The sequence below is a fragment of the Paramormyrops kingsleyae genome, chromosome 4, assembly GCF_048594095.1.
Source record: "Paramormyrops kingsleyae isolate MSU_618 chromosome 4, PKINGS_0.4, whole genome shotgun sequence".
Classification (NCBI taxonomy): Eukaryota; Metazoa; Chordata; class Actinopteri; order Osteoglossiformes; family Mormyridae; genus Paramormyrops; species Paramormyrops kingsleyae.
Genome location: NC_132800.1, coordinates 7,210,440 through 7,238,261, shown reverse-complemented (window position 1 = coordinate 7,238,261; position 27,822 = coordinate 7,210,440). Strand labels below are relative to the sequence as shown.

Here is a 27,822-nt window from a genome sequence, read left to right as displayed (position 1 = left end):
CTTCAGCTCCTCTGGGCGCGCTTTTTTTCGTCAACTCATTAACAATCAGGGGGGATGTGTAATTAAGGGGACAGCCACAATATAACATTATACACATATGGCTGGTCAACCCTCAAGATCCCCAGTATATCTGGGGCCATGTACACCGTTTATGAAAGAGCAGAATAAAACAGTTCAGAAGTAACAGATTATCGTTATCGTTTTTGGTCAGTTCGAGTTCAGTGATTCTCAATTAGCACCTTGAACACGTGAAGCACTAGAGATGGACGAAATCTGTTGATCACTAGAGAAGCGCATTAATAAAATACACACCACCTGCCGAAAAATTTGCTGGCGATATAGGAAAAGTAAGTAAGGTATGGAGCGGAAATCGCATCAAAGTGTTTCAAGTTTAAGGTGCGCGAAAGTCGTTTTAGGGTTTTTTTTTTTTTTTATCAAATAAGCAGGAGTGGACCTTAAAGTCCAAGCTAAGCAGTCCGCATTGAAATGGCATTTTCTAAGACGATCAGGCTCAGGCCATTTACTGTAGCGAGAAGCGGGAAGCCGCGGCTTGAGACATAAATTTTGAAGTCAGTGGTTTTCATTGTGTCTCCGCGTATTAAGACCTCGCTGCTGGTGCACTTCTGCCCATTTAGGCAAAGTGGACATCAGCATGCAGGGGCTAGCGAACGACACCCTGGGTTACCCCCACCCCCCGCCCCCCGTTCAGGTCGGGAGAGCCCCTCTTTGTCATCCGCTCTTAGTCCGATGGTGCGTTTTATGGCTCTGTTCTCCAGTTTAGCAGTTAGTTTGTAAAAACCTCCATCACACCAGGAAGTGCAAAGCCTGTACATACCGCAGACGGGAATCTAATGGCGCAGAAATGATGGAATCATCTTGATCTATGCCAGAGATCTGAGCAGCCACTGAGCAGTAAGGGAGCCCCGTAACTCACCCCGCTACGGTCTCCGCTCTTGCGGCCTTTCAGGCTGCAGGCGGCTCCCAGTCCTGTACGCGGCCACAGACCGCTAAAATTTTGGGTCAGTGCGGATGGAAGTGTGGTATAAAATGTGCATATTTTGATCCCATAGGGCGTGGGTCTCTTTACTGGAGACTGTAATTTCCGCTGGCGTAGCCCGACGTGCCTCGATCGTGACGTCTTCCTCCTTGGCAGTGGTCCGGCAGGCCTGTGCCCGTTCTCGGCCAGGTCTCGGTGTAACGCTGCGGAGCCGTTACCTCCTGGCAGATACAGCTGGTGGGGGCGGGGCTCGGTTATGCTAATGAATCACTAGTCCCGGAGAAGCTCTGATCGTTATTGATGGGACAGCCTCTCTGTGGAACTATAATAAGTTTGTCTTTTTTATGTTTCTGCAAGCCGTCGAAGGGGAGAAAAATTACAGTTGACCTTTTTTGTTTCCGTGAGTTTCCCCGCCGCCCCCCCCATACCCCTCTTCTCTCTCACTTTAACTAAAACTTGAAATATTGGCCTTAATTAAAGCCTGCAGAGCTCAGCACGTCGGTCGGTCGGAGCGAAGGCAGGGAGCCATGGTCTCCGGCCCCTCGCAAGGACCCCAAGTGCGTGCCGGGAGGGGGGCGCAGGATTGCAGGTCCAGAAACATTTGCGGCGCTGCAGGATTTAATCTGGCTGAATTATGGGTATTTCAGGGCGAGGTTTCATGGTGACTGCTCCAGGGAATCAGATCAGCCCGCTTCGTAAGGATGGACACGTACCCCACTGACCACGTCATTACGCCATGACTCGAGCGTTGGAGGACGACCTCCATCTACATCATAACCACAGAACATCACAGAGACAGGTTTTAATCAACAGTATATATAAATAAAATCTTTATTTGTCTTTTAATTCAGCGTTTATAAATTAAAATTCATTTGGTGAGCAGGCCTGTCATGGGACAGGACAGTAAAATAACAATATCAAAAGGGGCGTGGCTAACATACCAGGGGGAGGGGCCACAGCAAAATTTGGAGGCGGAGCTGTGGAAAGTCATCCTCCAGAAACGCCCTGTGCCCATTCTAGAAACGAGGCTTAATCTGAAGCTTCCTCTCAGGAACAGCCGTTAAAGAGGACCTGTCTTTATAGGGGGGGAAAACGTAATTAGAAACATGCTCCTTTTTCTCTCAGCTAAATCAAACTTAAGAATGGCCCCATGTTTCTGGCACAAAGGTTCAAATTAGAGCTGTCACGATGACTTGATTAAACTTAATTTCTTGATTATTAAAAAGCCTCGATATTAAATCTTTTACTCGGCAATATGGTGGAAGGGAGACGGAGCACAGAGGGTCCAAATAATAAGTGGAAGAAATTCACATTATAAGTAAATAAGAATGCAGTCGTCTGTCAGTATTGCAAAGCATTATGACAATATAGACTGTATGGGCAAAAGTACTGGGATACACCTCTTAAGATTGAATTGAAGTGCATCATTCAGACCCTTTGCCACAGGTGTATAAAATCAAGCACCTAGCCATGCAGTCATGGTTATAAACGTTTGTGAAAGAATGGGTTGTTTTGAAAAGCTAAGTGAATTTAAGGATATCACCTTTGCAATGAGTCAGTCAGTCCCAGCCCAGAACTTCCATGTCTGAGCTGCATGCAAGCCTTACATCACCAAGCGCAATGCCAAGTGTAGGACGGAGTGGTGTAAAGCACACTGTCACTAGACTCCACGTGTTCTGTGGAGTGACAAATCACACTTTTCTGACTGGCAGTCTTTTGGACGAGTCTGGGTTTGGCAGATGCCAGTAGAACATTACCTGCCTGACTGCATTGTGCCAACTGTAATGTTTGGGAGGAGGAGGGATGATGGTATGTGGTTGTTTTTCAGAGGATGAGTTAAGACCCTTGGTTCTAGTGAAGGGAACTCTTAATGCTTCAACATACCAAGACATTTTAGACAATTCTATGCTTCTAACTTTGTGGGAACAGTTAAGGGAAGGTCCTTTCCTGTGCCCCAGAACACACAGCAAGGTCCATAAAGACATGTTTGGGTGAGTTTGGTGTCGAAGAACTTGACTGGCCCACACAGAGCCCTAACCTCAACCCCATTGAGCAAGGAACGAGAATGGAGATTGCAGGCCAGGCCTTCATGTTACCATCAGTGCCTGGTGTCACAAATCGCTGTTCTAGATGAATGGGCAAAAATTCCCACAGATACACTCCAAAATCTTGTGGAAAGCCTCCCCAGAAGAGTGGCAGCTTTATTACTGCAAAGGGGGGGCCAGCTTCATATTGACTCCTTTGGATTCAATATGGGACGTCATAAAAGTTCCTGTGAGTGTAAAAGCCAGGTGTCCCAATATGTTTGTCTATATTGAGTGCATCTTAAATGAAGGCATTCAGGTTTGACGGGCTCACCCGATAATCCAAAGTTAGCCACTTAGTTTGTTGGAGTGGCCTAGACTGTCTTTGTCATCACATTGACAAATTATTTTGCTTAATTCTAATCTACGATTCCTGCATGTCAAAATTTTCACTGCTAAAACGGCCTGTCACCTTACATAATACAGTACATAATAATCATATAACTATTTTTTGTGAATGTATTGCATGTTTTGTTTTGTACTAGATAATGATGAAACGGAACTATCATTAAAATTGCAAAGCTTGCTAAATTTTGTTTCCTGTGACTGAGTGAAAATGGCATGAACTTACGATGTGACAAATGCATGTGCATGTTTCCTTCCACTGTCCAAAAACATGCAACTTAAGTAAACTGGAGTGCTTAGTGCTTAAACTGATTGTATGTGTGACTGAGTGGGCAACCTACAAGGGTTAGTTGGTTCCTTCCTTGCAGCAACTGCAATGTATATATTATATTATATATTAACAATTAATTGATTAATCATCAGATTAATCAGTAGATTACTTGATTATTGATGTAATCATTAGTGATAGCCCAAGTTCGAATGCAGGTGCATTATGGGCCTTTTGCTAAGCTATGAGTTAGCCATGCCGGGTCCCGCCCCCCCGAAGGCCACTGAAGCAGGGCTCCCCACAGTCCTGCCCCAAACTGCAGCCAGGGGGTCCGGACAGCCAGCATCAGCCCCCGATCCTGTCCAATAACAGTGGATACCCAATATGGTAGCTTTCCTTTCCCACAAATACCGCCTCCTCCTCTGGGAGCTGAGCTGGCAGGTTCGGAGGGTTATACCCCCAAAAACCTCATGCTGTTCTCTCCCATCTTTACACACATTTACATGGCTGTGTCCCTAAAATATACTGCAATACATTCTCCTCTGCGGTCTGTTGGACCATCTTAAACGCCCACTGAACTGGGTATTTATCTGGTTCTTTAATCAGAACGCCAGCTCTTCTTTCATTTGAAACACTGCGGTTTGTTGTTTATACACTGGACTGCTAAGTAGACGTGTGCGGTCCTTACCGGAGCCCTCCGGCCCCTCAGCAGGGGATGCGTCCGATGGCTCAGGTGTTTCCGGGGAGCTGGACAGGGAGATGAACGATGGCAGCTTGTTAGGATCCGCAGGCGTCCGCTCACCTGCCTGGCTGCATTCAGCCACCTCTGACCTGGGGATGAAAGGGTGCAGTTTATCTCATTTACAGTCGCAGTTCTCAGTGCTACACAAAAAATAATCCCAAAAATGACAACCATAAGACTTTTGGTTAAAATATAACAGGTAATAAAACCACATTGTGTGGACACACACACACAAACACACACAGGCAGGCAGACACAGACACACACACACACATAGACACACACACACACACACACACACACACACTCCCGTCCTGCCCTGAGGCGTGTCTCTCCACGCAGCATTAGCGTTTCCGGGGCCACTGGCCTGCCGGCTCACCCTGACCTTTCTGGGCTCTCCGGTCTGCGGTTCCGCCTGGCTGGTGTGGAGGTCTGGCGCTGACCCGGGCGCTTGGAAGGCAGGCGGTGCTGCAGCTGGCACCTGGAGCCGCGGGGGCAGCCGTCGGCGCTGGAGAAATCGGGGCACACCAGGGTGTGCTTCTTCTTACACTGCGGGGAGGGGGCAGAGAGAGCGGTAAGAGGTGGAGCGGCCGCGAGGGGCTGCGGGCACATGGGAACATGCGTGTTACCCTGAAAGATTCATTATCTGACGGACGCGGGCATCATCACACGGACGCGGGCATCATCACATGGACACGACCGTCATCGCAAGGAAACAGCCATCATCACACAGATGTGGCCATCATTCCAAGGAAATGACCGTTATCACACAGATGCGGCCATCATCACGCGGAAACATAATCCCAGAAAAGTTCACAGTCACACAGAAACACTTCCTTAGGCCTGCCTGTGCACCTCACTTTGTCTTCTTAATCTGTGCGTGGACAAACACAGCTCCAAGCACCCACAGCTCCCAGAGCCCCAGCCCAGCACCCACAGCTCCCAGAGCCGCAGCCCAGCACCCAGACCTCCCAGAGCCGCAGCCCAGCACCCACAGCTCCCAGAGCCCCAGCCCAGCACCCAGACCTCCCAGAGCCCCAGCCCAGCACCCACAGCTCCCAGAGCCCCAGCCCAGCACCCACACCTCCCAGAGCCCCAGCCCAGCACCCAGACCTCCCAGAGCCCTAGCCCAGCACCCAGACCTCCTAGAGCCCCAGCCCAGCCCCCACAGCTCCCAGAGCCCCAGCCCAGCACCCAGACCTCCCAGAGCCCCAGCCCAGCACCCACAGCTCCCAGAGCCCTAGCCCAGCACCCAGACCTCCTAGAGCCCCAGCCCAGCACCCACAGCTCCCAGAGCCCCAGCCCAGCACCCACACCTCCCAGAGCCCCAGCCCAGCACCCAGACCTCCCAGAGCCCTAGCCCAGCATCCAGACCTCCTAGAGCCCCAGCCCAGCACCCACCTGTCCCGGGCTGTAATCACAGCTTCATATGGGTCCAGGCCAAAGGGAGCAGGTTGGTCCTAAAATAGTTCTTGGGGGTGGGGCAGTGGATCAGGTTCCCTGGACTTCGAGCCAATGCCAACCACCCTCCAGTCCCCCCACCACACCCTGCCGGCCCTCCATGCTCTGCTTAAACTGCTGTGCTTCTTGTGCAGTGGCAACTGCTGCCAAATTTCACTTGGTTGGTTATTGCATTTCCTACCATGCACCATGTACCCAGAAAGACGAGGACCGAAGATTGCCGAGTGTAACCAAGACCCCATGTCCCTATTTCGTTATAGTTTACGTGTCACATATGCTCAGTTAAGAGCGGGTGGATATAGAAAAGCATGCGCGCATGGGTAGATGGACACACGGAGACCTGCGGGGGTCCGGTCTGACCCGGGCCACACAAATAAACACATCAGCCTGACACTTTAATCTCACGGCTATGGATTATGAATTAGCATGCAGCTGGCCTGCCTGTAACACAAACTCCACTGTCCATAAAATGGACAAAGGAGGACCGTGGTAGAAGCACAGGCTTTGGGGGGGGGGGGGGCTTCGCTATGCAGCTAACAGCCAGCAGGTGGCATGACGGTTAAGGTATTGGATGCCTGGGGAGGTTTGGGGACGATGCCATGTTACAGCAACAGAAGATACTTCCCCCCAAAGTACAGTGTGTAAAACCACATCCCACACAGCCTCTTCCTGGGCTTTTTACATGCACACGCGCACACCTACTCGCACAGACACATACTCTTAATCTCCCGTGGACGGGACATCTTCATCTGAGAGCACGCTCATGGGCTCCCACTTGATTTAAGTCCCGGAGCTGGCATCCCAGGGGTCTATTAGGGCCGTTTCGGCGGCAGCAAGAGGGCCGAGTCAGCACGATCGAGAGGGCGGGGCTTAACCCGCGAGTGGCCGAGGCCCGCTGGGCCGACTCCATCAGCACTTCCCCCATTAATAATTAGGGGCTGCCATCCATCTCGCTTTGGGACCAGCGGCCTGAAGCCTCAGACTAAGCACTTCGGATAATAGAATAAATATTAATACTGCCTTTGTTTTACACGCGCGCCTTTTCCACTGGAATATTTAAAACATGCCCTGGCATCAAGAGGAGTGGAGAAAAGAGAGAAGAAAAGGGGCAAAGAATGAGGGAGAGAGAGAGAGAGAGAGAGAGAGAGAGAGAGAGAGAGAGAGAGACTGTTCGACGCGGAGCTGAGGAAGCAGAAAAGGTAACATCTGAAGGGAAATCTCTCTGGTACTTATCAGGAAGCCACAGCACGGTTACCGTGGCAGTTAAGTGGTCCAGGGGGGTGATGAGGGGGATACTCTGTGACATAAAGACCCGCAGAATGTGAGGACGTGAAAGAGGTAACTGGAAGAAAAAGAGGAAAAAGAGCGGGAGGACACAGGGTGGGTGAACCCTGGGCGAGTGTGGACGGAGAAGAGGCGGGGCTTTACAAGGAGGAGGGGCTTTCCAAGGAGGCGGGGCTTTACAAGGAGGCGGGGCTTTCCAAGGAGGCGGGGCTTTCCAAGGAGGCGGGTTTATCTTCATTGCTTAAAAAACAACGGCGGTCCCTCCAGATTAAAACTGCGCTCTGCCGATTTACCTGATTTGCCTGACTTGCATTTCCTCTGTATTGCTCAATGTAAACCTTATTTCCCAAGCATTACAGTGGCGGCAAGGCCGGTGGGGCAGAGAGGACGCCCACGGGGCGTGATGGGACCTACCTTCTCCCCCTGAGGGCAATAGCCCCGGACGAAGTCCTGGCAGATCGCAGCCTTGCGGGACACATACACGTGGCTGTAGGGGCAGCTGCTGTTGTTGCAGATGCCTCGCAGATAAAAGGAGCAGACCGGCATCTGTGAGGGGAGGGAGGATGGGATGTCACCTTCATCATTAGTATTCAAAAGTATTCTACCTTTCCATTGGCTATCACAGATTGTGACCACCTGGTTCATCAGAACACAGATATGAATATCTACCACCCTCAATGTACAATCAAGCTATTCCAACTCTTCCCAGCATTACATACACCCACATGCTCCACATGGATCCTGGGTGGGACACACGTGTTCACATATATGATAAGAACAAATGTTATAGAGAGGGACGAGCAGAAAGACAGACAGACTGAAGTCTCTGGATAGACAGGCGAACAGAAGCTTTATTCTTTCATCGTCCGCCCATAGTGTCCATCCAGGGACACCTTCCGTATGTACTCAGTATGACATTAAGGCCACTCTAAATATAAACCCTGAAACAGGCTTTCAGTGGAGGATCATGTCACTGCTGCCTAATTAACTGCTACAGAAATATTTACCCAGGCAGGGCCTGGGACAGATGTTGTGACGCGTTTATATGCTCGGGGTGAAGACATCCGCCAGGGACTCGCAGGCCAGAGAAACACTCCGGTTACTGGGTGAGGCTTCTTCTCTACTGCGCCTGTATCAGGTTCAGAACCACTTCCAAACTGCACATGTGCAAGACCCATGTGTTAAAAGGGGCATTAAAGCAGACTCAATTTTAGCAGGTAGGGCCTGGAGTTAAGCAGACAGTAAGACAGGCAGGTAGGCAGACAGACAGGTAGACAGACAGAGAATAAGACAGGCAGGTAGGCAGATAGACAGGTAGACAGCAGTGATAATTTCGTTGACGAAATATTTTCGTTATAATTTTCGTCAACGACAAATTTTCACTGACGAAAACGAGACGATAACTAAATAAAAATTAAGTGATGATGACGAAAACTATAATAAAAATATATTGACATTTTCGTTAACTAATAAAAACGAGACGAAAATGTGAGTGAGGGACGTTTTTGGAAATGATCCAATCAGAATTAATCTTGGTGCGTGGCGCGGTAAGACGCACACGCACATTTGAAAATTAAGATACTGATCCACCTTGCGACGCAAGATGCGACAGTACATCTTGCATACATTGGTGGGTGTCTGTCCGACTTAAACTAAAATGACATGGCAATGGCTGGGAGAAAAAGAAGAGAAGGTATATGGAATAATTTCACGTTTGATGTCAAGACAAACAAGACCTTGTGTAAACCGTGTGGAGCGGAAATCGCTGGTAAAAATACAACAAATCTAAAGCGACATCTGCAAGGTAATTTTTTCAGGTCATGCAGTATTTGCAATGGCATTACTGCCAAATACAGTTTTTCTTTTAAATAATTTGGAGTTGCACTTTTGCTTTACAGAATGAAGAATGTCATATGCAAGTTCTAAACAATGCATATCTAATTTTTGGTTTTTATGGAAAGACGATATTCCACATATTTAATGAGACTTGGCTTTATTTAATTTTAAGTTAGAATATTTTGTATATTACCACGGTTTAACTAAATTACATTTAAATTAAACCCAATATATTTTAGTCAACTAAATCTACAGTAGATTTAGTCGACTAAAATCTTATGCTTTTTAGTCGACTAAAACTAGACTAAAACTAAAACAAAACAGATGACTAAAATATGACTAAAACTAAAATTGCATTTTAGTCAAAAGACTATGACTAAAACTAAATTGAAATCTGCTGTCAAAATTAACACTGGTAGACAGACAGAGAATAAGACAGGCAGGTAGGCAGATAGACAGGTAGACAGACAGAGAATAAGACAGGCAGGTAGGCAGACAGACAGGTAGATAGACAGAGAATAAGACAGGCAGGTAGGCAGATAGACAGGTAGACAGACAGAAAATAAGACAGGCAGGTAGGCAGATAGACAGGTAGACAGACAGAGAATAAGTCAGGCAGGTAGGCAGACAGACAGTAAGATATGCTGACAGACAGGCAAACCGACAGGCAGGCAGCCAAACGGCATAGAGTGAAATGTAGGCAGACAGGCAGAGATGGAGTGAGGCTGGCAGATTGATAAACAGGCAGGAATTCCTCACATCCAAGCAGTGAAGCAGAGATAGGTGGCAGGTTCTGTGATGCACCACTGTCACCGCAAAGCACCATCAGAGCCTCACGGCTGAGATCGTCACAGTTTGTGGTAGCCTGGGGCAGTCTATGCCCCAGCAAGCAATGGGAGCACAAAACAACCCCTAAATCAGGATACCTGGCCACACAACAGTGTGGTGGCTCTTGGAAAAATCTTGAAATCAAAATACCTGTAAAGCAAAAAAAAAAACAAAAACCTGACAACCCAATAGTGTCAGGGCCCTTGCAAAACCACTAAATCAAAATACCTGTAAAGCTAATCAAAGCCTGACAGCCCAATAGTATCAGGGTCCTTGCAACACCCCTAAATCAAAATACCTGCAAAGCTAATCAAAGCCTGACAGCCCAATAGTATCAGGGTCCTTGCAACACCCCTAAATCAAAATACCTGCAAAGCTAATCAAAGCCTGACAGCCCAATAGTATCAGGGTCCTTGCAACACCCCTAAATCAAAATACCTGCAAAGCTAATCAAAGCCTGACAACCCAATAGTGTCAGGGCCCTTGCAACACCCCTAAATCAAAATACCTGCAAAGCTAATCAAAGCCTGACAACCCAATAGTATCAGGGTCCTTGCAAAACCACTAAATCAAAATACCTGCAAAGCTAATCAAAGCCTGACAGCCCAATAGTATCAGGGTCCTTGCAACACCCCTAAATCAAAATACCTGCAAAGCTAATCAAAGCCTGACAACCCAATAGTGTCAGGGCCCTTGCAACACCCCTAAATCAAAATACCTGCAAAGCTAATCAAAGCCTGACAACCCAATAGTATCAGGGTCCTTGCAACACCCCTAAATCAAAATACCTGCAAAGCTAATCAAAGCCTGACAGCCCAATAGTATCAGGGTCCTTGCAACACCCCTAAATCAAAATACCTGCAAAGCTAATCAAAGCCTGACAACCCAATAGTGTCATGGCCCTTGCAACACCCCTAAATCAAAATACCTGCAAAGCTAATCAAAGCCTGACAACCCAATAGTGTCATGGCCCTTGCAACACCCCTAAATCAAAATACCTGCAAAGCTAATCAAAGCCTGACAACCCAATAGTGTCAGGGTCCTTGCAAAACCACTAAATCAAAATACCTGTAAAGCTAACCGGGTTAAGGTTCATGCACAACCCCTAAATCAAAAACCTGGCAGAGCAAACAGATAAGGAATCCGACATCGAAGTAGCTGAAATGCAACCAGATCCTCCAGAAATCTGCAGTCTCTCCCAAAGCACTCCAGGTGCACCTTACAGGGACAGCCTACAAGCCTGGTGCTTATCGTTGAATTACCTCAACGTTTAATATTTTATTAATAGTTATAATCATGAACTGTGGGGCACCTGTGTTTGCTGTTGATGCCCTAAAAGATTATCTTTAATTTTGACCGATGACAGGAGGGAGAAAGACATCGCTCTTACCGGGAAGGCCAATCCAGTGAAGAGACCTGCCCCTCCTATACCCAATTGATAAAAAAAAAAATGAGAATAACGGGTCAAATCAATGGCAGAGAAAGTGATGGAGGAAGACTAGGCTGCTTTCAATGGACCTCGGTACTGGGTGAGGAAGACTCGGGCCTCCCATTTGGGACGGGGGTGGGGATCACTGCCAACAGAGGATCCCAGGCATGCAGGGAATGCAGGTCACCCACGAGAACCCAATACACCACGGCCACAGCTGCTCTATGCCGTCGCCATCAGTCAGCGGCCGGACGGGATTTACACGTTAGCACATCCGAGTCTCACTACACGGGCTCCTGGGCTGGGGGCTCAGTCCTGCCCTCATACCAGTTTACCATGATGGTGACACAAACATTGGCTTCCAAGAAGGAAGATGTAGCCAAGGGGCGGGGTCAGGGGCGGAGCTTCGGAACACCACCCCGTGCATAAATTCAGTGTTAATGATGAGACCTTCAGATCTGCTGCTTACCTTCTCTTTGGACACCTTGTGCGAGAACGGGCAGGTGCCGTCCGCCTGCTTGCATGTGCCTCGCAAGAACCTGCAACGGCCATTCAGAGAAGCCTCAGTCAGCTGGTCTTAGCAAGTCACTTCTCAAAAAAAAAAAAGGACGTATGAATGCCATTAATGTGAATATTTTTATGACTTTCCAGCAGAGCAGGCTGTACCTGGTGCATACGGCCACCTTGTCGGGGTCGTGGATGAAGGGGCAGCCCTCTCCGCGGCTGCAGCGCCCGAAGCGGTTGTAGTACATGCAGTACTGCTTGCTGCGCTGGTGTCGCTGCAGGGCGTGCCTGATGACGGAGCGGCTGCGCTGGAGGGCACGGCTGGCGGGACGAACACCCACATGAGCTCGGCGGTATGAACACGCGCATTCGTGTTACAGCGCAAGGGGGCCGAGGGCAGGGCAGCGAGCCGGGCTTACGGGTGACCCAACGTGCCGCCCAGCTTGCCCTTTTCAGCCTAAAAGCCTCAGTTATTGTATAAAAGGTCATCAGGGCTTTATTAAAGGTTCTCTGCTTATCTCCCTTAAAAGTCCATCATCCCACCTACTATGCTTTGTACTTTTTGCATAACAACAGAGTCATGACCGATCTGGCCACGCCCACCTGGCCCAAGCCCCACCCACCTGGCCAGGTATCTGGTGCTGGAGCCTCTGCTCAGGCCACCAGGGGAGGTGTACGCTGGCAGGTCCTGAGAAGCAAGGCTCCTTCCTGTTGGGGGTGGGGGGGGGGAGGAGACAACATTATTCTTCAGGCCTTGAGCGACAAACACACATGATCCCAGCCCCCGGCGGCTCCTTCCTCACCGATTCTGAGCCGGGTGCTGATGGTGGGGGAGCCCAGGGACGCCGTGCGGCACAGCTTGTTGGCAGAGACACGGTATAGCGCCCCTCCGATCCAGCGCATGCCCCTCCCCCTCCACGGACGCACCCCCTGATCCGGGAGGGGCCCCGGGGGGGTCCGGAGCCTGTTCTGCAGCAGCGTCCTAAAGGAAGAGAAGGGAGGGGGTGTTTTATTACAGACGAGTCACATGAGGCAGTGTGCCTAAACTCAATCACTAAGATCTGCATCTGAATAAATCCCCCTATCAAGGCGCACAGATCGACAGAAGGGGGGCGCCACTGAGTGCATCCCCATCTGTGGGGTTAGGGGTAAGGGTAAGGGGGACTCAGCATTACGCCATGTGATGATCTATCTGACTTTGGTTTATGCGACATGCAGAAATTGGTGCCCCCGATACAGCCACAATCGCCGGTTTGCTGCCGCAGGAAATGCACAGGCAAGCTGAACGTTGCGAGGGGGAGGTCATGCACAGAGCTCCTGTCGCAACCTCCGGCTTGCGCAGAACGTGCTGAATGTTGGTTTTTTTTTTGAGTCCCAGGTTAAAGAAACCCTGAACAGCTCCGTTCCAGACTGAACCCCTGTATCAGAACCTGCTTCCGCCCTCAGAATAAGGGTGTTGTTGCTGTTAAGTTCATGCAGTCTGGCTTAAATAAAGTGCTACATCGGCATTACTTAGAACATTATTCTCGCCCTTGAGTCAAACAGAGTCGCACAGCTGATAAATGTAGACTTCTGTTCCCTAATAGGACTGGATATTTAACATGGCAATTTGCATGCAGCAGTTTGATCAAAGGTACAACAGATAAGCCCTACTCAGGACACGCAGTCAGTCCGGGATGATCCAGATCGAGATGGGTGGTCTACGCCCCCCCAGACCACGCTTCATGGATCCAACTGCAGATACTATTAATGTAGGGGAGACTGAGACGGTATCCAATTTCTCCTGCTTGCTGGGGGTTCCTATGGGAGCCTAAATTATCCTGCATGCTGGGAATTGCGGACGGGGTGGGGTGGGGTCACCTCGATTGCAGCCTGATCCAGCAGTGAGGGGGTTCTGAGTGCTACAGGGGTGGGCACATGCACGTAACAATCAGTAACCTGAGATCAGATCTGCTGAAACTGGGGCTTCTGCTGTTAGACCCTTAAACTGCATGTTATTTGTATTTACCCCTTCGGGATGACGTGTGCGTTTAGTGTGCCTTTCCGAGATGAGTGCACAGCGCACGTGTGTTGCCAGGCACGCAGACGCGCCAAGCCAGTGGCACGAGGCAGCCGGGTCCGATGCCAGCATTAAAAATGTGTTTTATACGGCAGTAAAGATGCAGGCCGGCGATACCTGCGCTTACTGGGGGTGTAATCTGGCCTCGCAGAGCCCATTATAAGGAAGGTGGCTGATAACACGGCTCTGTTGACACACTGAATTTTAATGGCGCTTATTAAAGCGAATAACCATCCAGTCGTCTTAATGACCTCGTTTGTTTGTCGAGCCTCCCGCTTGGGGTGAGGATGTGTGGGGGCGGGGGAGGTAACATTAAACTGCAGGGGCCCTCTGAGCAGACCAACAGCTGGTGCCGTGCCCAGACCCAACAGGCTGGCTCTGCATGGCAGTGCCTGGGGTGTGAAACAAGACACGCACTGCAGACACTGGCAGAAAGGGGGCACGGCTGTTAAAGAATTACACTCCAGTTACAAAGTTGAGGTGCAGATTAGCTGTTTTGAGAAAAGAAAAAAATAAACGAATACAGTGAGAGAATCCGCAGAGCGCAGTGCTGTGAATACAGTGAGAGAATCCGCAGAGCGCAGTGCTGTGAATACAGTGAGAGAATCCGCAGAGCGCAGTGCTGTGAATACAGTGAGAGAATCCGCAGAGCGCAGTGCTGTGAATACAGTGAGAGAATCCGCAGAGTGCAGTGCTGTGTTTAGCTCCACTGCCCCATGCACTGAAGCTCATGAAAATGAGCCTACAATGTAGATCTGAGGGGCACACCTGCCCCATATATTACAGAGAAGGGGCCTGGTGGTTTGGCAGGGGTGGGGACAGTGCAGTGTTAGCAGAAGCTGGGCACCAGCACAAAATTATGGCCACCTAGTGGTAGGAATTAAGCGGTAACTATACAGTTGTGCCTTGGTATCTGCGAGGCTCAAGTGCCTTATTTGAAATGGCGTAGTATTTGCAGTGTCACATACGCTGGGTTGCACCAACATGGTTTAACTTTTAAACTGGATTAAATCAAGATTTATCTCCTAATACCTGTTACACCAAACTTAACTTTAAACCTAGTTTTAAACCTAGTTTGAATTTAGTTCACAATTAATCCTGGTTAAATCTAAACCTTTGATAATCTCAGTTGAATTTGCACTTAAACCTATATTAAATTCAGGTTTGTTGCACCAGTGAATTAAAACCTAGTATAAAGCTGGATTAGCAGTCATATTTAAACCACCCCTTGAGGAGGTTTATGTTCGGCCTGTTTCCGTTTTATTGACAAGATTGCTATTTTTCTTTGCTGGGTGGGATTGGTGGAAAGAGTCCCATGTAAGAAAATTCGAGACAGGTTAAACACAATTGAATATTTTAAATCAATGCTGAGTTTTCCGAGGGGCATCGATTTACAAAAGTGTGAGTCATATACCTCAGTGGGAAAGATAGACCAGCTACCATGCATGGAAGTGAGAGAAACTCTGCTGTACCTCCACTTCTCCAGCTCTGCATTTTTATGTTACGGGGAGTTATCAGATGGTTCATGGGCATCCTCTGCAGAAACAGGCGCCTTCACTCCGCCATAGCTTACCGATTGGTTGACTCCAAGCACTGGCGCTAGCATGTTAGTTACATGGAAGTGCAGAAGAAACGCAGCGGAGCAAAAACTGAGCAGACGGAATTATTTTTCTACCCCAATTACATTTACTGCCTCAATTAATACATTTCTGCCTGTGTCTCCATATTTCTGCATCGGAAAATTCGATCCCTAACCAGTATACTTTTATCTAATATCGCCGTTGCCAGCTGTGAAACTTGCCAGCGCTTATTAGCATGATAACGTTACACAAATTTTTATTCTGTGGAAAAACGAAAACGAAAGATTGATCTGCTGGCCAGATTTAATAAGAATCATGAACATGGCACGGGTCGTATAAATAAAATATAAAGAACAGGTCTCCCGTTTTGATTGCATTCAATCCCTCAATAACTAACGAATAACTAACAAACTTAACATAACTTATTTGTCCTCCATTGTTTTGGTGTGGTGGTGTAGTGTCATATAAAATTATGTATGATGTTTAACCTTTGAACTTTCAGCATCTCCCATGCTTATTTTGATTACTGACCCAGGTGGTACAATGGAGAACTTTTTCATAATTGAAAGGACTACTGCTCTATTAATGTCCAAGGTGTGTGTGAAAAAGTAAAGTAATTCGGCATAACTCAAGCAAAAGCATAACTTTTTTAAAAGTTCACAAGACATTTATGTTAACTTTATTTAGGGCCAAATTTATTTAGCCTTGGATGCATCATGAATTTGTTTACATTTGTCTGAAGCCGTCATGGCGGACATTGAACCTAAATGAATCCAATTCCAATCATAGTTTAAATTGGGTTAACTAATCCAGGGTTAAAATAAAGAAGTGCAACGCGTCTCTGATTAATTAACCACCAGTTTAAACCTAGACATACTAACTCTACATTATGTCTAAATCAGGATTAATTTAATCCATATTGGTGCAATTCAGCCATAGAAAATATACGTACAGAATATATAAATTCTCTCTCTCTCTCCGTCCTCATGAATTCAATGTAGTGCTCAGTGCTCAACAAATTCAAGTTTTGCCTTTTGGAACTTTCTGGATTTTTTTCCCAAATATTTTCACATTATGGTTGGTTGAATCCGCAGATGCGGCATAAATTCATGATTGCGAGGAGTTGGCATGTCCTGGGAGAGGATGGTCACATGATCAGCACCGGCCATGAAGGGGTTGTCACATGGCCAGCTCCTCCCACACAGGAGTGGTTGCATGGTTGCCTCCTCCCCCCCAACGTATGGTCTCATTGGACGATTCACAAGGGGGCCATCGCATTGTCTGCACCACCCATGGGGTGTGGTCACATTGTAGGCTCATCCACCAATCAGAACGACAGAGGCTTTTTCGTTTGTTTTTTTAATTCCTCAGGCTATCAGGGCACTAGATTCCCTGACTGAGACCACACCTGATGCACACGCCCCTTCTGAGGGGGGAGAGCGCGCCAAACCGAGGCGGTTATCAAGGCAGTAATGCCACACCTGTGTGCTATCAGATGGTCACTGTGGTCAAGCACAGGTCAGCCTGGCCCTCAGGTCAATGGCGGTGACCTCTGACCCTGTAACTCCCAAGGATGAAACAAACAGGCAGCACAACTAACCAGCTCTCTCTCTCTCACACATACACACACACACACATACACACACACACACACACACACACACATACCTCTCTGTGCTTTCTAACACATACTTATTCCCAGACACAGACTCGCTGTGCGTAATTACACCTTCCATACTGAATTATGTTAGCACCTCTGACGAGGGTAATTAAGGAGACAGCAAAACGTTGTGGGGGGGGGGGATGGGCTAATTCCGGGCAGTCGTTACTCAGACCAGTAAAACAAGCCGCTTCGTTTGTGTCTGTTCAAGCGATCTGAAAACCAAAGCCACCCCCCGAATTCACACCCAGCCAACCCTCGGTGTGTCACAGCGACAGTGCAGACAAGTGGACAGTGGAGAGTGCAGACAGTGCCCCAAGAGGACAGCAGGTGGTGCAGTGACTAAAGGCAGTCTCTCTCTTGAGGAAGGTACAGAGATGTAAGAGCATCACAGCCTGAGCGGCCCTCCAGAAAGCACTGCTAAATAATGGAGCCGGCCTCTACAGCTCCCCGGGGAACTCTGAATAAGGCATCCCATAATTTAGGCTCGTGGCTTTGGCAACGGTAATGGCCGGACGCAGATTCTCAGTAGAGCGCCTCTCAAACCTGCATTCATCGTTTAATGACAGCAGAAGAAGCAGAGGAGGACAGAACTGGGGAGTCAGAGGGAGAGTGTTTTTGGAAGGACGTTGATTTGTGTTTATGTGTGTGTGTGTGCGAGTAAGAGTGAGTGAGTGTGTGAGAGTGAGTGAGTCGGTGTGTGTGAGAGAGTGATTGAGTGTGTGTGTGTGACAGTAAGTGAGTGAGTGAGAGAATGTGTGTGTGTGAGAGAGAGAGTGAATGTGTGTGTGCAAGAGTGTGTGTGTGTGTGTGTGTGAGAGTGAGTGAGTTTGTGTGTGTGAGAAAGTGAGTGAGAGTGTGTGTGTGTGTGTGTGTGTGTGTGTGTGTGTGTGTGTAAAAGTGAGCAAGCGAGTGAGTGAGTGAGTGAGTATGTGTGTATGCTGCGTTTACCTGGCACACTGCACCTTCTTGGTCCTCCAGCAGAGAGCAGGGCTGTATGACGGGCTGTGTGTGGCCCCTGGGAGCCCTCGACGGGTCACTATCTTGTATCGCGTCTTGATGACCCTCAGGGCAGTGGGGCTGCGTAGTGTCGGGGAGGACAGGCCTGGGGAGGGAATCACACGCACAGTGGGGTGAGGACAATCAAAGCAGAATTTGGTTCGAAATTTATTATTAATTATGTAAACAACCCAATTAAGAACAGTTGTAAACCAAAGGCAATGTGACTATTGACATGTCTAAATAACAAAACCTAACAGATGCTTACTTGCAAATTGTAACTCTGGGACTGCCTGTAACAGGCTTTATGGCAGTCCTTTGTAAGTATGAGTTACGTCAGATGTTAACCCGCTGACTTCCAGGACTTTCTGAAGCAATGCTATTCCGGTGTCTTGGTGATGAAATTTAAATACTTTCGCTCTGTGGTTGGTTGAATACTGTGACAGACCCTCAGACCACATAAAGCCTCAGATTTACATAGTGGGTGACAACCAACTTAACTGATGTGATACAAAATAAGCAACCAAACTCTGTGAGCAGCTCAGGCGTGCACCCCCTTCTGGTTGTTGGTGGTAATGCAGTGTCAGATAACGGTTGAACAGCATGAGAGTGACTATAGTCAGCCTATATGTTCATGCTTGTTAGCTGTTAACAGCTACTGATGATACATAAGAACTTCAGTAAAGGATATTGGTCATTCCGACTAAAAATCTCATCCTGCACCTATGGGTGTAACGGATTTGTATGGATATGTGAAGGGGGGGGGGGGGGTTACAGAGCTATTGCCTCCCAGCCCCCCCAGGAGGGAAACAGAGGGCTCTCAAAACCAGTCAGACGAGTGTCTTCAAAGGGAAACCCAGAGACCTGTGCTGGGCTTAGCGCTGAGATACCTTGCTTGTACCACAGCAGTGCCCGATCCAGTTCCCAATCTGGAGCTACTAGTTACACATTTCCACAGCAAAAACTGGCCCTAGACCAAAAAAATGGTTCTAAAACGGCACCACAGAAAAGCTGGTCTCAGAATTTGGAACCATAACGTCAGCAGAAGTGGGACGGGCTATCACGTCCAAACCTTCTGCATACCTGGAAAATTCAATACATGACTGACATAGTTTTGTGTAATATTGCCAGTGCCAGCAGTGAAGGTGAGGGAGCACTGGTTCTGATCCCCTGTCTGGCCAGAACTGGAGGCAGTGAGCCTGGTTAGGCTCCTCAACTGTTCCTGGGTCACTGCCCCCCCCCTCCCCCAAACACAAGCAGCTGTTTGTGGGCCTGATGGACCATACAAGCCAGCCGATCCCAGAATCGCCAAGGCGGCAGCCCCGGAGGATGCCCGGGGTTATGAGCCTGACCTTCCCCTCCCCCACCTCCTCCCTCAACTCCCCACCCTCCTCCATCATGCGATGGGTCACTAACACACTTAAGCTCTTGCTCAAATGGGGCAGCCACATCTCGGGGGGTGGGGGCGGCGTTACACACGAGCGAAAGTGTAATCCTGCTGGGAGGACAAGCGGCAGTGACAGCCGGGGGCGACGTGAAGTCCCCCCCCCCTGCCGGACGCTGACTCCCACGGGGCCCATCCTCACGCCACTGTCACCGCGAGGGGGGGGGGGGGGTGCTGTAACTGGAGAAGCTGCAGGCCACCAGGCAGGGGACCGGTATGGGGGCTGGTCGCACAAACCCCAGAGGGCTCGTTTTCAGCCCAAAATAACCCACGAGGAGGGGCGGCGATATGCGAACACTGGGGGGCAATTGGGTCCTAATATAAAAACGCAAACAGATGCGGTCATGATTACGGTCGGGTACATGGAGACGGTCCGAGGAAGTCTGACCGCATGACTGGGATTTTGAATTGGGGATCACCTGACCACAAAACCACGTGACTACAATCACCTGACCACATGAATACCTGGACGTGTCCCACTAAGCATCACTCCCGCCCGTGAAATCTGCAGTTATGGTGCTGGCGGGGGAGCAGTCTGGGGTTCGGTCAGGCCCCGGGCCCACCTGGGAATTACCCCTCTCCCCCAGTCCATAAAAACGTCGCCCTCTGCTGCCGCCTGGAGGAATATGCACTGATTAAATGCGTTTTACATGAATTATTCAGCCCAAGCTGAGGGGCTCTTGCCCCCTTTCCCAACGGCCATAAAGCAAGAGGCCAGAGCCCAGTTGGGGGGAGGGGGTGCCATGCGGGAGCTGGGATTTATTACGGGAATAGGAGTAGTGGGGAGACGCAGGCAGAAAGGCCACACCTGACCTGGGGGGGGGGGATTATTACACTTCACTACGCTGAAACACACGGCAGCGAGGCAGACACCATTACTAACCCTCCCCACATGCCCTCCCCGCAAAGGACCCACGCACTGAGAATGACCTCGTGACCGTGGGAGGCCTTTAGTGAGTGTGGAGATAGTGAGTGCACCAGGCTGCGAGTGTGTTCCTAATTATTACATTGTGGGGACCAGATCGCCTCACAATGTGATAAACACCTGTAAATGTTTACCTTGAGGGGACCACAAGGATACCTTAGTTTTATAAAAATCTGAGAATGTAATCAAAAACCTAAAAATGGCAAAAGTATTTTGTTTGGTTTCTTACGGTTAAGGTTAGGGCTGGGTGGGGGTTAGGGGTGTCATAGTTAGCATTAGGGTTATGGCCACAGAAATGAATGGAGAGTCTCCACAGAGAGATATGGATATATGGACAGTGTGTAGGGAAATTCCTGGACTGCCAGTCTGTGAGACAGCATCTCTAGGGAGGGAGTGTGTGTGTGTGTGTGTGTGCGCATGTATGCAGCGTTGAGAGCTGCATACTATTTATTGTGAAGATGAGATAAACTGTACTCTTTTGTGCTCAGGTCAGAGGTGGCTGAACATGGTCGGGCAGGTGAGAGGACGCCTGCAGGTCCTAACACAGTCGGGCAGGTGAGGGGACGCCTGCAGGTCCTAACACAGTCGATCAGGTGAGAGGACACTCATAGGTCCGAACCAGCTACCTTCCAGCTGTATGAGTGACTGAACACTCAAGTTCCAGTGAGCACGAGGGGCAAACATACGCATCTGCATTCGCACAGAACTCCATCTGTCCATCTGCGAACTACTTATGTGAGAAGGGAGGCAATGCAAAAAAAGCAAGTGCCCTCTTGTGGCCCTTAAGAGAACAAACCCTGGATCACAGCATGAAGCCTTAAATGAGCATCGAGGAACCTAATTAAATTCATAAACAACCACGATTTGGATCCCTTATAAGCAGTAAAATGTCACCATGCAGGAGTAACAGGGTAATTTTAATTACTATTCATGCATTTTCAAAACTATATGTGCGCATGTAGTATAATAGAAGCTTAATTATCTTTTATGATGCTTTAAAAATAATTTTTATATAGCTTTTCTTCTGTAAACTTTAAGAAATGCTGAAGTGAGGCATTTGGGGGAGGGTCGCTCCCCATCCACAACATCGGACTGGGGGGAATGTCAAATCTCAAATTACAGAATGGATCCAGAGGGACCTCTGATCTGTAGATTTAACACGAGATGGAACCACAAGGACAATCTCATTCATTCGATTTTCACACTAGGGAGAGAATCACACTGAGATGATCAGACTGATCAGCAGATTTCCACCAGATTCCCGGTGGGAAATAGAATCTGGTTCTCTTTCAGCTGGAGGATTTCTACTGAGGGACGCCAGGGGGTGGGCGGGGGTGGGAGGGGGGCGGAGCGACCTCCTCAGCAATCCCAGCATGCCGTTTATCTGCTTTATTGGCTTATTTGCGCGTCGGGTGCGGCCTGCGATTCATTACACCGCTAACTGCTCACTTACGCTTATGTCGCCTTTAAATTAAACGGCAGATAACCCAGAGCTGGAAAGCCGGCCTCCCTGCCAACCTGGGGGGGCAGAATTAAGAGGCGGCCCAGCACAAGATGGGTGGGGGGGGGGGGGGGCACGTCAGGTTGCTTTAATGCTCATCTTTAACACGCTCGACGGCCTCATCATTAGTAATTCAATTTGCTCTTTATTAGGGTCTCTTATCTGCAGGACCGTGCACAGACCAACCCCCCCCCCCCCCACCACCACCACAAATGGTATTCTTTTCATTTGGGGGGGGGGGGGCACATCAGTGACTAGAGAGAGACAAACAAAGGAATGAAGAGGCCATGCAGGTTTATGTAGCATTTAGCCAAGACTAAACACTCTGTCTATCTGTGGGATGTGTGGTAATGTTCAACTCCATCCGCACCCCAGCAAGCATTTCTCCGGACTCATGAAAGGAGTTATGTTAGATAGCGCTGTTTGTGCTTGTACATTTAGGTTTTTAGCTAAGGCATGTAACCCATTCATAAGTAGCTTCTCCATGTTAAGATGGCAATCCCCCTTTGGGGAATGGAACCGGCAACCTTCTGGGTAACCTTAACCTAACGGCTATGCATGTGTCAGTGTTGGGATGCTAGGAAGGGGTGCGATTACGCTATGTAACAGGGTAGGGGGGGGGTGTGGGTGGGTGGGTGGGGGGGGGGGGATAGACCACAGGCTCAAAGGGGGGCCAGGAAATGCCGGGTAGTAGACAAAAAGACCTGCACTATCATCGTTTTAGAGCAGTACTGTATTTCCCAACTCAGGGATCCCTAGACAGCAAAAATGTGAACCGACTGGTGGTCCCCCAGAACCAGTTGGAGAAACACATTTACTGGTACAGGGCACAGAGGGACTGCAGGAAAGGACCTTGGAATGCAGGAAGAAGACCAGAAAAGAGGAAGAGGAGCACAGCAGAGGTAGCTCAGCCCCCTGCCCCCCACCCCCAACAAGAATAAAACATCTTAATGGTGCCAAATGCGTGTGGATATTCATTCACTGGAGGCAATTACACTGAGATAGGGACGTGGTTAAGAAAGGGCTGTAAAGGCGTGATTGCGTTCCATCGGGCCAGGCCCCCATGCCGCACTTAGTTAAAACAATCCAATTTGCAAGGGATAATTATATATTAGCTCCCCTTTATCGTTCGGGCCGATGGAGTGCGCGGACTCGATAGGGGCCCAGTACCAGGCCCAGAACAGCTGCAAATTACCCTCTATCGGCACCCGCTTGCTACTGCTGCTGGATGGAGCGATCCATTACAGCCCGCCCACGACGAGCGAGGCATTGGGGATGCTGACACCTGCTGGCGGGAGAAGGCAGTGCGCCTCAGCTTCAGCACATGGTCACATAAAGTTTGCTGCTATCAGGTCCTCTTACACCTGGGATCTTCTTCCCCAGAGACAGCTGCCATTTTACTGTATATTTTGGAACTTGGTGTAGTTTCTATACAACTGACTGCTGGAACCAGCTCCCAGTGAATATCAGAGGTGCCCCAAGAATAACCCGCTTAAGACCAAACTAAAAACTTTTAATACATTTTAATGCGGAGAAGGGGGCAGAGATCACCTAACCCAAGATCCAGCGGCAGGGGGCGGCAGGGAGACATCCCTGCCACTGCTTTGCCACCAGGCGACGTTCCGGGGTTAAAGGGGCAAAACACTGATGATTGGTGGAGCCCGGCTCATGACTCTGCAGCTGACCAATGGGCACCGGAGAAGGTACGGCAGGCAGTAATGCCAAACCAGTATAATCACATACCTCTATAATCAATTCTGTTCTTCATCCCCAAACCAAAAAACCCGTCCCAACCCCCAAGGACTGTTACCCCCATAACTGGAACCCCTAGAAGTGTTCTTACACACACTAGGGCTGCCGCGATTAGTCAACATAATCAATGACATCAGCACTGAAAATGCGCTGACATCAATATTTTAATTCCATTGCTTTTTTTAGTTTTTAAATAAAATTACTTTTGGGGTATCTAAAACACTTCAGTTCATTATAATAAATGTTTTTCTTCAATATAACTATGTAATTATGGGAGCAGTTCAAATTATCACAAAACACAAAGGTGATTCGTACACCGTGCAAATTTCGGTGGCATATCATAGTGGCACGAGCGCTATGCAGGAAAGAAAACACACAGGTGCTATTCTGGATGACGGGCTGCCAAGCCAAAACCACGTAAAGTGTTGTCTAATCATGTCGACTTATTCCACGCTGATTGACAGTGCCAGTGTGTGTTTGTGCGTACTGGGCTTGTTGGGACCAGTGTAGTTATCGCAAAATAAAACTGAAATAAATACAGGCAGTAAATTTTAAAAAAAAGTGAACTGAAAGAAATATGTAAACTATATTTACCATAATAAAGCTACTTTAATCTGCAAAAAGTAAAGCCACCCAATGTCTATTTACCCTGTTTATCCAATATATCTCTTCTTTTAAAAGATGTTGTGGCTGCTAAGCTGTGCATTTCTTCACCACGACTTCAGATCTTATCGCTTCCATGATTTACCAAAAGTCACACGTGACGTGCTCCGCTAACCGAATTTAATAAGCATAAAGATACCCCGAATTTATACAGATTACTAACTTTTGGGCGACACAATACGTATCTCATTAATATTTTAGACACACTACTAATCTGCTTATTGAATTCTGGGAAAAAATAATGTCCGAATAGTTACCTGTATGTACCTATTGTCTGCATTTTATGGGAACTAACTGCTGTTTGGTCTTTCAAATTAGTGTTTTTTCTATTGTTCATTTTTATGGTAATTTTACAACTGCTGGAAAGGCAGAAATGTCAACACAATTTCATTGTACTGAAGAATAATGACAAAAAAAGCTGTCATCTTTTTTTATTCCTGTAAAACACTTTGATTAACCTCTGTGTATGTAAAAGTGATATATAAATAAATATGCCTTGCCTCTGTATGGACGGCCTCACACACACCATGTGTCCATGCAACACACAGACATGAGAGTGCACTACAGAGAATACAACTGCGACAGAAGAACAGAATCTGATAGGACGAGATCTTGAGCTAAATGAACAACCCCAACACTTCTGCACAGGCATGAGACACCGGCATATTGGTAAACATTCTCAGCCTCCGCCGTGTCGGTCCCCCAAATCCACCTACCTGCCCTAGAGAGGCCTGGCGAGGCCGTCGGTGAGAGACGGCACAGTCTGTGCCTCCCGATAGCGACCAGGCCCCGCCTCCCAGCTGGCTGACTCCGCCTCCTCACTGAGAAATAGCCGCCCACCACAGCCGGAACTGTGCTCACGCTGCTGGAGAGAGAAGGTGTGAGAGGAGGTGCCACATACAGGGAGGGCGGGTGTAAACAAATAGGCCAGTCCAAGATAAAGAGTTTGGAAATGTTAAAATAAATTAAACCTTTGATAGGTGGCTGTCTGAAAGTCGCCTCCATGCTCACCTGCCATAGGGCTTCCCCCGGATGATCTTCGTGCGGCTCCTTAGTCTGAAACTGCCGTTTGAGGGGGACGTCCCACGCGGTGTCCTGTCTGAGCTCCAGCGGTACGCGGAGCTGCCACCCTTAGCCATTGCGCCCTTAGCTACAGTGCCCGCCGCCTTCCAGCAGTACATTGAGCCGCCACCCTTAGCCATCACACCGCCGCCCTTAGGCACCACGCCGGCCGCCTTCCAGCAGTAGCGGCTGCTATGGGCCGCGGCGGCAGCAGCAGCACTCGCCCCAGACAGAGAGCCTCTCCTGGGCTTGGCCGCCTGAGATGGGCTGGGTTTAGGCTTCTTCACGGGCGCGTCTGGCCCCCGAGGGGACAGCAAGCGCTTGGCTGGCCTCGCCTGCCGTCCTGCCACTGCCGACACCCATGTGTACTTCCCGGCACTGGTGAGCCGGCACTGTGCTGGCGAGAGGCTTGGCCTTCGGGGGGGCTTCCTGTCGATGCCTGGCGCTCTGCCCCCGGCAGCTTCCGAAACGGAGGGGGCGGCGGCCGGCGCCTCGCTCCCCTTCACCCAGGTGAATTTGGACCTCTTTAGTGGGGCTGGGTTGCCAGCACTTGTTTTTGCACCGGAGGGCACCTTGTGCTGAAGCTGACCAGAGGGAGCTTGAGGAGGAGGAGTAGGAGCAACAGGAGCTGCAGAGCCCATTGGGGGCTTAGCCAAGGAGCCTGAAGTCCCCAAGAGGAAAGGCACACTGAAGCTCGGTCCACTTTGGGCTTCCTGCTTCTGGACACTGGATGTCACCTTGCCTGCAGACCTGAGGCCTTGCTGAGTCCTAATTAAAGGGGTAACTTCAGCTGTGGGACCAGCAGCCCTCGATAGGCTGGGCTTGCTCACTGCAGACAGGCTTGGCTGTCCAGTCGCTTCTGGGAGACCAGCAGTACATACAGGGGACCTTCCCTTTATTCCCTTACTGCTTGGCTCCTTGGTTATAGTTGCAGAATGATCGGTACTTGTGATAGGGGCAGGCTGAGAGCTACCAGACATGGTTGGTGGCTGCGCCGTCACTAGGGGGCCCTCTTGTCCAAGGCTTGAGCCAGAAGAAGAGGGATTTGTTGGGTCGCTTGATGCAGTGACACTCCGGTTGCTGAGGGAGTACTTCTTCCTCCAGTGTCCCACAGGCCGGGGTGCATACAGCTCCGGCCGAGTGGGATAAGAGTGGGGAAACTGAGCACCATGACCTCTGCCTCTAGAGGGCGCAGGATTCTGCCACTGACCCGCAACTGATGGGGCGTTGCCATGGATACTCTTGTGGTTATTGATGAGACCTGAGTTGGACAAGACAAAATAACAAAAACCGAAATTTAATCCATAGGATTCCAGTGATATTTGTTCTTTGGACATTCGAATTTTCCCTCACAAATGCAGGGAATGTCTTAAATGCAAAAGATTTACAGTAAAATTTGCTGTTTACATCGATTAATCAATAAATGCACTTTAAAACTTTCCAATAAAGCAATGTATGAAAATTAATCATACCAGCTAAATTATTTATCAGGAATCTACAAAATGCAGGCTGAAAAGTAAAAATCATTTTGGATGTCTATCGTAGTGACCTTTTTTTAATTTCACAGCCTAGCAATTGTGGATATAACTAGATAACACGCAAAACAATTCACTTGCTGACTGTTGGAAGTCTATTTAAACAGTATCACGACTCGTTTTCTTTAATCAGAGAAAATAGGTGAAGACAGCACGAAACACTCACAGATAACTATGTTAAGTTCATACATGCTACAGCATATATATGTAATAGGCTGTACAGCATTCTGAAACTTACAAATACTAATCATTAACAAAATAACATATACAGTTTACTAACTGCCTCGTAGGTTAACATTACTGACATTTGTTTATGTTGTTAGCATTCACTCAGTCGGTGGTGGTTTGCTAGAGAGCTAGCTTCCTAGCTAACTATAACTTAATAGCATATTTTGCCACCAGTTACATAAATGTTGTTTAACATTCACAACACATCCACTGTTTATTACTACACAGACTTGAAGGCAGTCAGATGCGTGAAGAAAACGATCCAGTAACTTACTTTGTAACAGTTCGATCTGTCTCTTCAAAGATTCTTTCTCCTCCATTTCTATAAATGCCAAACTACGCGTCGCCAAGTTCACCCAATCAGAGGAAGGAATCGTCGAGCCGTTATCCAATCAGGCAGTTCGAGCTTCTGCGGCATGCCTTATGGGAAAATGACTTTTTTTTCGATGAATTATGGGAAATTGAGTTTAATTTTTCTTCAGCGGTCCAGAAAGATTTTTGTTCTTAATGTTTTGTCAGTTCGTTTTACATTGCCAAACTCTCACTAAGAATCGTTTTCATATACGACAATGTAAAGTGCATTACTTTTCTCATTGTTTTGTAAAAGCACGATTATGTTTGTAGACATGTCATTTC

The 27,822-nt window shown here is 48.6% G+C and overlaps 1 protein-coding gene across 3 annotated transcripts; it reads right to left on the bottom strand.

Annotated features, from left to right (window-relative positions):
• Positions 1-1,797: 1,797 nt before the first annotated feature.
• On the bottom strand, positions 1,798-27,546 carry zc3h3 (zinc finger CCCH-type containing 3). 3 transcript variants are annotated; one of them, XM_023844725.2, is made up of 12 exons: positions 27,461-27,546; positions 25,373-26,684; positions 25,078-25,226; positions 18,029-18,182; positions 12,582-12,760; positions 12,402-12,486; positions 11,941-12,099; positions 11,744-11,813; positions 7,596-7,727; positions 4,822-4,985; positions 4,383-4,525; positions 1,798-2,072 (listed from the first exon to the last, which is right to left on the bottom strand). In XM_023844725.2, exons 1-12 carry the CDS (start codon positions 27,504-27,506, stop codon positions 2,014-2,016), a joined length of 2,652 nt encoding a protein of 883 aa, XP_023700493.2. In that variant the 5' UTR covers positions 27,507-27,546; the 3' UTR covers positions 1,798-2,013. The 3 variants fall into 3 exon arrangements, with proteins under 3 accessions (XP_023700493.2, XP_023700492.2, XP_072566653.1); XM_023844724.2 differs by having other exon boundaries at positions 1,798-4,525; XM_072710552.1 differs by having other exon boundaries at positions 1,798-4,525; positions 25,078-25,223.
• Between the last annotated feature and the right edge of the window lie 276 nt (positions 27,547-27,822).